The 12,429-nt window shown below is 37.9% G+C and overlaps 1 protein-coding gene across 9 annotated transcripts in view; it reads right to left on the bottom strand.

Moving 5' to 3' along the window:
• Positions 1–12,429, bottom strand: part of HPS5 (HPS5 biogenesis of lysosomal organelles complex 2 subunit 2) — a 45,388-nt gene that overhangs the window by 11,981 nt on the left and 20,978 nt on the right. For all 9 annotated transcript variants that reach the window (XM_057552279.1, XM_057552273.1, XM_057552277.1 and 6 more), the window contains 9 exons: positions 12,227–12,350; positions 11,046–11,195; positions 9,751–9,828; positions 8,864–9,444; positions 4,606–4,726; positions 4,253–4,408; positions 3,363–3,482; positions 2,062–2,175; positions 557–663 (listed from right to left, as the gene is read on the bottom strand). In XM_057552279.1, the coding sequence (XP_057408262.1) occupies positions 557–663; positions 2,062–2,175; positions 3,363–3,482; positions 4,253–4,408; positions 4,606–4,726; positions 8,864–9,444; positions 9,751–9,828; positions 11,046–11,195; positions 12,227–12,350 (1,551 nt within the window). The remainder of the gene's footprint in view (positions 1–556; positions 664–2,061; positions 2,176–3,362; positions 3,483–4,252; positions 4,409–4,605; positions 4,727–8,863; positions 9,445–9,750; positions 9,829–11,045; positions 11,196–12,226; positions 12,351–12,429) is intronic.

Below are 12,429 nucleotides of genomic sequence, written 5' to 3'. Positions count from 1 at the left end.
AACAAAACCTAAATACCTGTAAAGGCTTAGGAAAATCTGACTGCTACTCTACTCCAAGTTCATCTTAATGATCTCTAACTTCGGGCTGTGTAAAATGGCAACATGATGCAGATCAAAAAACCTGAGCACAAGCTTTAGAGATGGTCAGACCTGGTCTGAACACCAGCTCCAGCATTAACTAGTTGTATGACTGTGGAGAAACTAATTATCCTTTTTCTGGGCCTCAATCACAACTTTTGTAAAATCGAAATAATAGTAACTATCCCACAGGTTTAATATCTCATTTAAACAGCATATGGAAAAGCATCAGGTATCAATATAATGCCCCACACGGTAGGCACTCATGAAACAGAAAAGTTGCCTGTAGTTTATTTCTAGTTATGATTTCATGGTATACCAAATAGTACAGATCAAAAAAAAAAAACCTCCAAAAATGTGACAGCTAGCTAGAATAACATAAATGATCATTGAAATATTTATCAAATTTCTTTATTGAATAGTCTGTAGTGACTTCTAAAATACTCTAACCAAGAATAACCCATTGGGATTTACATACCATTGTCCCCTTCCATCAGGCTCATATCATTCAGATACACAATATTCGTGAAGGCCTCTCTTCTTCTCCCCAGCTCCAAACAGAGAATAAGATATCCAGGCCAGAAACTTTAAAGAGACCAAAGTTGGAGAAAGGAATAAAAGGCAGTGAATTTATCTGGAGCGGTGCAGTCCAATACTGTAGATATTAGCCACGTGTGGCTATTTACATTTAAATTAAATAAAATTTAAGTCAGTTCTTCAGTTGACCAATACATATTTCAAGTACTTAATGGCCACATGTGACTAGTGGCTACCATACTGGACAGCACAATAGAATATTTCCACTGCCTCAGAAAATTCTATTAGACAGCCCTGATCTAGAGCATTTAAGAAAAAAATAATGCTAGTGATAAATACTGACATTTGAGGCCAAGCCCCAATTATGAGACATTTAAGCTTATACACTTCATAAACTTTAAGGTTCAATAACAAACTAGCATATTTCTTCCCCAAGTATGCAAACTTTGGAAGTTCTCCTTGACTCTTCCCCTTCCTTCATTTGCTATACCCAGGTCCCACTGCATTTTCCTTTGAAATGTGCCATTAGATGTGCTCCTTCTGCTGACCTAGAATCAATTTGGTCATACCTGAATTACTGCACCAGCTTCCTAGCTGGCCTTCCTTTCTCATCTCCAATCTTTCTCATGTATGAAACCAGAAATGATCTCCAGAAACCTCCATTTTATCATGTCATTTTTGTACCAAAAAGGCTAAAAGGATCTCTCCTGATAACTAAATTCTTCTAACCACCTTACAAGGTCCTATATGATCTCATGACCCACCACCTGGCCAGTCTCATCCCTCATTATCAGTGAACAAATATGTACCAAGTGCCTACCACTTTATGAATTATGCATCATGAGGGAAAAGAAAGACACATGTCCCTATCTCCAAAAGACTGTAATCCAGGTAAAGCCATAAGATAACATCTTCAGGCCATGAATAACTGACGAATATGTGGTACAGATAAAAAGCAATGTCAGTTTTTCATGGCCTTGCTCTTGCTGTTTCTCTCACCTGACTTCCCCTCCTCCTGGCTCCTGTTTGAATACAAATCCTACCCAGCCTTAGGGCTTACCTCAAAGTCTCACCTCCTGAGTCCCTCACCAGCCATTCTACCGAGCCCATTCTGATCTCTCCCTTCTCCGAAACTATATCAATTATAATTTGTATCACACAGCCTGGTGCTTAATTAAATAAACCTGAGAACTAGGGCTAACAACTAAGCAAAAGGGGGAGAGAGGAATGAGCAAGGACCAGTCTCTTCCACACACAAAATAAAATACGCTCAAAATTTAAGACAAAAAAAGATGTTTATTATCACTTAAAACAAAAAGCCACCTTTATGTAGCAAAAAAAAAAATCCCAAATGACAACGCATATCCATTCAGGCCCCTAACTACAAAGTTACTAACTAAAATGATTCTAATCTTAACTTCCGCTTCTAGGAAAATTCTCACTTACCCATGAGACCTACAGATGTCAGTCACTTTCTCTTTGGTTGTAAAATCTGCAGGAAGTTTAATTAGATGAAGGATTAGCTGACTGTAACCCCAGGAAAACAAGTGGGAATGAGGCCTGAAAAATGAAAAAAATATCAGTAAATTAGACAGGAAATAAACTCTACAAAAATGCTTATTCATCAGCTGATAGGTAAGACCAGAGTTTAATTATATTTTTTTCCATTATTATATTTTTCAAACATTTCTACTTGGCCTTTGAAAAATTAAAACAGCTATTTTTCCAATGACAAATACCTGTTTTTTTTAAATTATATATTTTAGTAATGAAAAGCAAAAGAAAGAAGCTCATAATTCCATCACTCACAGATAGCCATTTTATATCCTTCCAGACCTTTTTCCCTAGGCATATAAGATAGGCATTTTGGGAGCTTTTAAAAAGTTTCTCCTGGAGGAAAACACAAGGAATATTTCTGATAGATTACAAGTAACAGTGTGTATTTTTTATGAATTCTGTTTTTTTAAAACTCCTAATCAGGGACTTCCCCAGTGGCACAAAGGTTAAGAATCTGCCTGCCAATGCAGGGGACACGGGTTCGATCCCTGGTCCGGGAAGATCCCACATGCCGTGGAGCAATTAAGCCTGTGCTCCACAACTACTGAGCCTGCAAATCTAGAGCCCGTGAGCCACAACTACTGAGCCCGTGTGCCACAACTACTGAAGCCCACACGCCTAGAGCCCATGATCCTCAACAAGAGAAGCCACCGCTCACCACAACTAGAGAAAGCTCATGCGCAGCAATGAAGACCCAATGCAGCCAAAAAATAAATTAAAAATTTTAAAAATGTACTAGAAAAGCTTTAAAAAAAAAAAAGAGTCAAAGTTAAAAAAAAATCCTAAATCAGGTTACATCTAAAAATCCCTTGGCAAATTTCTAGGAAGAAAACACACACACACACACACACAATTTTCTAACAATTTTCTTCTAACACAGTTTTAATCATCAAGGTCTCTTAATGTTGGTCCATGAAAGAGTTTCAATAGCCCAGTTTAATTCTCTGCCATCATGTGCAAAATTCTGCATGAATGTGCATTTTTCTGAGAGGAATCATCAGATTCTTAGAGGGTCTGTGATTCAAAAAATGTTCAGAACCACTAAGCAGTACACTCAATCTGATTACTACCATGACTTGGGTCAGTCGCTTCCACAGCTGTTCCTGAAGTAAGCCCAGAATGCTATATGTGAATAAACTGGTTCCATTCCAAAGGAGCAGCAGAGCTTAGAAACAGGACTCCTTCTATACCTGGGGTCTCCTTCATCGTCCATAGTGCTGGTGCTTGGGGGAGCATCATGGGACACTGCCAACAGCAGCCAATCCAATCTTAAAGACTCTGGTTGTAGGAGGGACTCAAGGAAGAATGGCCTAAGAGAAAGTTGGGGAAAAAAATCACCAATATTCATGCTGAGAAAGGAAAGATAAAATGTGCAGATGTGAAGAAAATGTTATTAAGGGATCAAGACAGTGGATGAAATAACTTGAAAACTCTTCTGCTACAAAATGTACAGAAATGCTGGTGAAAATCTAATAGCCTTTTAACTGAACAGTTGAGCTTCAAGATAATAAGGAAAATACCAAAGGGCCAAAAAAAAAGGAGAAATAAATACCAGTATAGCAAATGCGAACCAATCAGAAGAAACAGATGGGGGAAGTTGCCATTCTCAATAACCAAAGGACATGTGTGTTTACTGCCATGTGGAGATACGAAGTGAGGCCTCAGCCCAAAGAAGTTAAGAGCTGGAACTGAGATCCACCCACAGAAAGCTGGGATATATCACCAACAAAAAGGTGGCAGAAAATCCACTCACTGGCAGAGACAACAAGGAAGCTTATCTGTCTTAGCCTAGGCATTGAAGCGGAGTTTAATTTTACACTGTTGATCTGAGAATCTCTGAGAGGGAGAGAGGGAGGAAAGAGAAGTGTGGGTTATGCGCACATTTGTGGCGTGTGCTGTGAATTGTGAAAGAATGGAACATAGCTGCCAAAATCCTCCTCTTCCATAGCAGGTGCCTCAATCCTGTGGCAGTTAATAGTAAAAATGTTCCAACTGCTTATACTAGAGAAACAGTGCCTTATCAAAAGAGAGTCCAAAAAAAAAAAAAAAAATGGAGGGTCCGCAAATATTCTCTCCTCACCGTTGATCTTCAGGCCTTGATTTTACCAGACTATCTAAATAAGCCAAAAACTGAGCAGGATGATGATGACAAAGTTGCATGACATCTGAAGGCAAAATGGATGGATAAAACCTGATTAAGGATCGAAGGGCAGATTCTCCAAATTTCTCATACAATCTGCATTTAAAAACAGAACATGTTAGTCTTCAACTTCAGTAAGATAACTTGGTTACATTTTCTACGTATTTATTAGAAATGAAAATAAATATACTAACAAGAAGCTGCTCAACATGTAACAGAGTAAAACTTTACAGACTGAGACGAAGAAAATGTCTGTGCTTTAGTTCACAAGAACAACATACAGGACCACTCACCGGGTAGCATAAGCAATCAGCAAAGGACTGTCAAAAGGGACCAAGTCATCCAATAACTTTAATCTTGTTGGAAGGTCTCCTTCTTCCATCTTTATATATGTAGGATTGGAACTTGCCATTTCTAAAAGACAAAGCACACCCCTTTCCCTTCATCTCATAGTGGTAAATATTTTTTTCATGAACACATTAATCAACAATCATTAGTCATGCACCTACTGTGTGCAAGTCCCAACATTTGTAAAGCATCATAGGAGAGACAACAACAGAACAAGAGACAACCTCTGCTTTTAAGGACTTTAAAATCAAATTGGGTAATCAAGACAGTATGGCACTGGCACAAAAACAGCAATACAGATCAATGGAACAGGATAGAAAGCCCAGAGATAAACCCAGGCACATATGGTCACCTTACCTTTGATAAAGGAGGCAAGAATACACAGTGGAGAAAAGACAGCCTCTTCAATAAGTGGTGCTGGGAAAACTGGACAGCTACATGTAAAAGTATGAAATTAGAACACTCCCTAACACCATACACAAAAATAAACTCAAAATGGATTAAAGACCTAAATGTAAGGCCAGACGCTATCAAACTCTTAGAGGAAAACACAGGCAGAACACTCTATGACATACATCACAGCAAGATCCTTTTTGACCCACCTCCTAGAGAAATGGAAATAAAAACAAAAATAAACAAATGGGACCTAATGAAACTTAAAAGCTTTTGCACAGCAAAGGAAACCATAAACAAGACCAAAAGACAACCCTCAGAATGGGAGAAAATATTTGCAAATGAAGCAACTGACAAAGGATTAATCTCCAAAATTTACAAGCAGCTCATGCAGCTCAATATCAAAAAAACAAACAACCCAATCCAAAAATGGGCAGAAGACTGAAATAGACATTTCTCCAAAGAAGATATACAGATTGCCAACAAACACATGAAAGAATGCTCAACATCATTAATCATCAGAGAAATGCAAATCAAAACTACAATGAGATATCATCTCACACTTGTCAGAATGGCCATCATCAAAAAATCTAGAAACAATAAATGCTGGAGAGGGTGTGGAGAAAAGGGAACCCTCTTGCACTGTTGGTGGGAATGTACATTGATACAGCCACTATGGAGAACAGTATGGAGGTTCCTTAAAAAACTAAAAATAGAACTACCATACGACCCAGCAATCCCACTACTGGGCATATACCCTGAGAAAACCATAGGTCAAAAAGAGTCATGTACCAAAATGTTCATTGCAGCTCTATTTACAATAGCCAGGACATGGAAGCAACCTAAATGTCCATCAACAGATGAATGGATAAAGAAGATGTGGCACATATATACAATGGAATATTACTCAGCCATAAAAAGAAACGAAATTGAGTTATTTGTAGTGAGGTGGATGGACCTAGAGTCTGTCATACAGAGTGAAGTAAGTCAGAAAGAGAAAAACAAATACCGTACGCTAACATATATATATGGAATCTGAGGGGAAAAAAAAAAAAAGGTCATGAAGAACCTAGGGGCAAGATGGGAATAAAGACACAGACCTACTAGAGAATGGACTTGAGGATATGGGGAGGGGGAAGGGTAAGCTGTGACAAAGTGAGAGAGTGGCATGGACATATATACACTACCAAACGTAAAATAGGTAGCTAGTGGGAAGCAGCCGCATAGCACAGGGAGATCAGCTCGATGCTTTGTGACCACCTAGACGGGTGGGATAGGGAGGGTGGGAGGGAGGGAGACGCAAGAGGGAAGAGATATGGGAACATATGTATATGTATAACTGATTCACTTTGTTATAAAGCAGAAACTAACACACCATTGTAAAGCAATTATACTCCAATAAAGATGTTAAAAAAAAAATCAAATTGGGAGGCAAAGCATATTGGAAGTTTTAAACAAGATAAAGGAACAGATAACCAATACGTGACTATTACCATTGAAAATGTCCCCTTTATATATGTAATATACGTATTACATATATAAGCTATTATATATGCAAGCTAATATATATATAAGCTATATTTCTACCATCAATGCCAAATTCTTCAGTTTTTTTCTAGAACTGGTATCCCTAATCCATCTTTTGGGAAAAAATTAGTTAATTAAATTTAATTAAATTAACTTAAAAATATTTGACCTATTTTTTAAAAACATCAGTTATAACAAATCTTCCTCCAAAGGAAGATCTGACTTTGGGGAATAGCCAAGTCATTTAAAGCCAAGTGTGTAAATAAAGTGAGTGAAGATCTAGTTAAAACTACTTGTAGTTAAAAAATATATATGCTTACATATATATGAATCGAAAGTAAAATGAGTTTTTTCAAGAAGTTTTCAACTAGGTCTGAAGATAAATCCCAAAGAACAGTTCCAAAGCTGTTTTCATGATTACAACATCATTAGAAGAGTGGAACCTGTTCAACAGACCATTTCTAAAGAGCCAAACCTTCAATTTGCGATATATTTGTTTAAAAAAATATATCAATTTTTCCCAGTTTCATTATTTCCAATTTGATTGGGTCAGACAGTAAGTATTTAAAGGGATTCAGAGGAGAAGGCCATCATTTAGAGCATATGAAGTGAGGGAAAGCTTTATGATTGGGTGGGCGCTAAGCCAAACTTATCCCCTTAAATTTAATTTGGAAGCAGCTGCATCATCTCAAACACCCACCACACTTGCTCCAGCCAGCTCCGGCAATAAGTTAACCACTCAGGTTGATGAAGTGGTTATTTTTTTTGCTATTTTCCTGTAACCAAGGTTGGGTATAATCACATAATAGAGACAGATATAGCAAACTTCCAGTAAGTAATATCAAACATTTGAACTTATTTGAAAAGAAATAACTTTTCTTACTTCAATATAAAAGACAGTCTACCTCAATTCAGAAAAAGAAGCTGAAATCATTTCTTATGGTTTTAACTGCTAAATGTGAACTGAAGCAGAACTGTAACCATAGATCCTTTTTTCTAGAAACCTCAATGATCTTTAAGTCAGATAATATAAAAATGTATCTCTATTTGTGACTACTCACTTTTGGTAATGAATGAAAAGTTTGCTTAAAGTCTACATCAATTATTGGAAACATGACATCTGTTATTCAGAGTTTTGCGTTAAGAAAATCCACCTGTTCAAAAACATGGGACTATGTAGTAGAAAGGGCAGGCATGGCCTCTAGGGTATGAAAGCTGGTTTCTACATGAGGATGACCAACAGTGTGACCTTCAGTCAAGTGTGAAGTAGAGGCTGCTGACTGCCCACCAAAATCTCTGAGGCAGACATGCAAGCTCTTGACCCATGTCCATCCTCTTCCTTCTAGACACCTGGAGAGGTCATTTCCCAGACTCCTTTGCAGTTAGGTGGGGCCATGAGATAGAATTCTCACCAACAGAAGAGATGTAAGCCACTACCAGGCCACACCTCCCTGTAAGAGCCTGTTTGCCTCTTCCACATGCTTCCCCCTGGACATAGCAACCCAATCTTAATCATCAGCCCTAAGGGAGGATAGAGATCCAAAAAATGGAAGGAAAAAAAAAAAAAAAAAAATGGAAGGAACTTGGAACCCTGAGTTACCACATGCAAGAGAGCTGCCCACTGACCTGGAACATCTGTCCTGGGCTGATATATGAGCAAGAAATAAACTACCATATCTGAGTTATTATATTGTATCTGAGTTATTATGAGATATTACAGCAGTTTAGCCTACTCAACTATTATAATCTCTCTGTGCCTCAGTTTTCTTACCTATTAAACAGAACAACACCATCTACTCCAAAGTGTTGTAAGGATGAAATGAAAGAATGCTGGCAAAGTGTTTAGCATATTATCTGGCACTTGGTGAGTACTCAATAAATGGTATATATTATCTCTATATTAGTAAGTTACATGAGGGATTTTCTGGTTTTCATATATCTGCATTTATAGAATTTTACTTAAACCCAACTTCTCCAACATTGCTGTCTCATTTTCTGAATATGACTGTGAGAGAAATAAAACTTCTTATAATAGTTGCAAGAACTATTACAAATTAAATTGAGTTGTAAATCAACTATATTTCAATTAAAAAAAAAAAGTGAGCAATCTCAACAGAAAAAAACAAACAAACAAAAAACTAAATTGAGTGGAAAATTGAATGGATGGTTGACCAGAACAGAGGTGATTTTCTACTTAAATCTTCTTCTTTAAACTCAAAAATGCCAAGATGCTACTGTCCTTTATATAAACTTCTATCTTTGGTAAGGCAATCTGATTATTACCTTTCAGTCCTTCAATAAAAGTATCCCAAACACAAGGACTGTTAGTATAACTCAGCTTGATGCTCTCCTTTGCTCTTTTCAAGTCCAGAAGAAAAAAGTACTTCTTTAGGAACTGACAAGCCAGAATTTCAGGAGAGCACTGTTGCAAAGTGAGGTCTACATGTCTACTTGCACTTTTGATCTCAGAATTCAGTACATTCAGTTCCAAACACAACGTTGTCATTTCAGCCAGGTCCTTCTGAAGACTGTCTGCTATACTGCATGGAGAACATACTTGAAAAATGTCATCATCCAGGGACTCCCTCAGACTATTTACAGATTCACATGCTGCTTGATCAACAGTTTCTTCATTGCCTGAAGAGTCCCTTCTTTCTTTTTCATCTTCTTCGTCTAATATTCCCTTTTTGGACTCATCAAGCAATAGCATACCCTGGTTTGATTCCATGGATGAGTTGCCAGTATCTGAAATGCCTGAAAAGTCCTTCGTGGCAAATGTTTTTTCTAACTGTGAAAGCCACTCCTGTAAAACCATTCTCAGAGACTGTGGTTCAAACAATACCAGTGGGTCCTGTAGCTTGGTCCTATATAAGACAGACAAGTATGAAATTTATGTTTTATGTGGTTTTTCAAAAACAAACTGTTTCATGCTAAATAAGCCTAACAGATACAACATTACTTATCCAGAATAAATGTTACTTTTCAACTCTTTAAATAACAATTATCTCAGTAGCAAGACAACAACACAGAGAACATTACCTCTGTATTAATTCATGAATTTCAAGTCCAAATGAAACTGCCTCTGCCCCACACTGTCTCAGGACCACTACTAATGATCTCAAGAAGTCATTCCCACTCACTATAAAACTTTCTCACCCATAAATACTCACATTGCTTCTGCTGTTGCCATTTTGAGCTCTTGAAACTTGTCCTCTTCTGGAGGTTGACTAGTTACTTCTTCTTTTCCCCTAGAAAAGTGTGAGAAGAGTTAAAGGGGATTAGAACCTCCTTGGGCAAATATTTCTAAGTGCTCACTAAGTGGTAGGTATTGTACTTAATGATACATGAAACAAACAGATGAGTATAAAAAATGGTCCATGGCTTCAAGATGAGTAAGTTCAAGCCAGAGTAAGCTCTAGTCAGAAAGAAAGACAAGAGAACAACTGTAATATAAAAGAGAATAGAATGAATGCTAAAGAGCAGCACAAGCACTGTGATCTGAAAGCACAGAAACGGGAATCATTATTCTGACCAGGCAATCAAGAGAAGCTTTCCTGAGGGGGTGTATTTGCGTTAGGAAAAATGGGCGGAAAATACTGCAGGTGGGAGAAACAGCAGGAAGAAAGTAGTGAGGTGTACACACCCACTTCTCTGACGGGACTGGAATTTAGAGTGCTTAGAAAGATGTGGCTGGAAATGAAGCTGGAAAGGTGGGCTAACGTCAGACGGAGGGCTGCCTTAAATGTCACAGCACTATCTACACTTTTTTCCTGATATACATAGGGATTCATAATTAAGTTACTCTAAGCGTAACACACCTTTTTTCTCATCGGAATGTCCAGTCAGTATACACTGGCCCTGTGGGTCTATCTCAATTCCTGGGTGAGTGCTGAGCTTGCCTGCCTCCAATGCCCAGATCCCCTGAATTATGAGAAAAGGCAGAGACCAGATGGACAAGATACTTCACACTGTGCCAGACCAAGGGCTCTGCTACAACTCCACTACATAAGGACTATGCCACCAGCATATCATAGGAAGGCACGTGACGACATTAATGCCAATGCTCTCATCTTACAGGCCAGAGGGCATGAGTCACCAACGTCACATGCTAGTCAGAAGCAGAATCAGAACAAGGCCTATATCCTTGGTTATCCTACTCTTACTCTAATACTCCTTCTCTAACATCGCAGAAGTTTGAAGAGATTTGGAGGTGAGGGAAGTTGTTCAGGAGAAAGATGGAAGAAGAGGTGCTAAATTAAAATTCTGTCTCAACAGACTTGCTATGGGTTGATGTAATTTTCCAACACCTACTCTGTGGTATTCACAGTTTTTATAAGCTATGCAAATAATCTACAATGAACAGAGTCATACATGTGTCTTCTTCAAGAGGACATGGTTTATGGCTCTCTTCAAACCGACAATTGTGTCCTCTAGAATTTACACAGATTTCTCTGCAACGGCTTACTCAGTGTCTTCCTCCTTTGGGCAAGTGACTGGACCCACATCCTCTTCACATGACTGCTCATCACCCCTGGGTTCTGGTCTCACTTTCAGATCAGGGCTCGTATGAAGGGTGCCAATCTTCTCAGTAGTTTTACGCACAAAGCTAGAAACGCTGGAAATCAAATACCAATAAACTAATATAAAAAAAATCTCATTACTGCCAAGAATGAAAATTTCAGTATCTGAGTTCTCTATGTTCCTGTCAGTCCCTGAAGGCAACCTGGACTTAGCAAGTCTTTCTTTACTTCCTATAAAGAAAGACTCTTTATAGCAACTTCCCTAATCAATTACATATTTCACATAAGGCCCATGTAAAATTTATAATAAGGATTCACTTCATTTACTAAACTACTCTGATTCAATCCTAAAGAAAAGGTCTTTAATTGCAGCTGTGCCTGCAATGTTTCTGTCTACTTAGGCAAAGAAAGCCATGTGAAAACCTGCCCCATCCTAGCCAAAGAATTTCTTCAGGAAACTCAGCTGCTGATTTGTCACAATATATCCTTTGAAAAAGCAAAATTTGTATCCAGTAAAACTCCCATTAGCAGTGAAGGAGCTGCAGAACGTCTTCTCTCTCAAACTCAAATGTCATTTTTTTTTTTTTACAGAAATCATTAGTTTATTCATAATACAGGGACTCAATGACACATTGTATAATTATTAAGTTATAATTATGAAGACTTTATCCTATTATGGTAAAACGTTTAAGTGGAAAAACTTGGACATAAATTCATGTAAGTCAGTTCTGGGCCCATGGAGTAGCTAGAAAGACTTCTGAAGAGTCTTCAATTCTGAGCCCAAACTGAGAAATGATTAAGTTAAGAAATGACTAATGATGTATGGAAATTGTTCCTATCAGGGATGAGGAAAAAACATTTTTAAACTTTTGCTCAGCCTGAGGGGGAAAAAAAACACATTTGTAACAACTCAAATATCCAGGTACTCAAACAAAGAGGGAAGATAAATTCCCCAAGATTGAAACGAGAAGTAAACGGCTTCGTATAACAGGCTATATGAGGAATAATCTAGAGACTTTCTTTTTCCTCATTTAAAATGTCTTTCCATTCTCAGCGCAAAAGTGCCTAACATGACAACTGAAGTAAAACCAGAAGTGGGATTAAATGACAAGACTAATGAGTTTACCTTTCCTTGACAGCCTGAAGAGACACAAGAGGAGATGGAGAACGAAATGACAGTGGAATGCCGAAGGGGCGAAAAGTTTCATTCTTATCTGTCTCAAACATCACTGAAGCGTGTGAAACATTGTCTGATGAATGGAATTGGGGAGAAAAAACAAAATCTAATCACATGAAGAGTTTTTTAATCTTTAAAGAAATTCTGAAATG

Source organism: Balaenoptera acutorostrata, chromosome 9 (assembly GCF_949987535.1).
Source record: "Balaenoptera acutorostrata chromosome 9, mBalAcu1.1, whole genome shotgun sequence".
NCBI classification, from domain to species: Eukaryota; Metazoa; Chordata; class Mammalia; order Artiodactyla; family Balaenopteridae; genus Balaenoptera; species Balaenoptera acutorostrata.
This window is presented reverse-complemented; position numbering and strand designations above follow the sequence as displayed.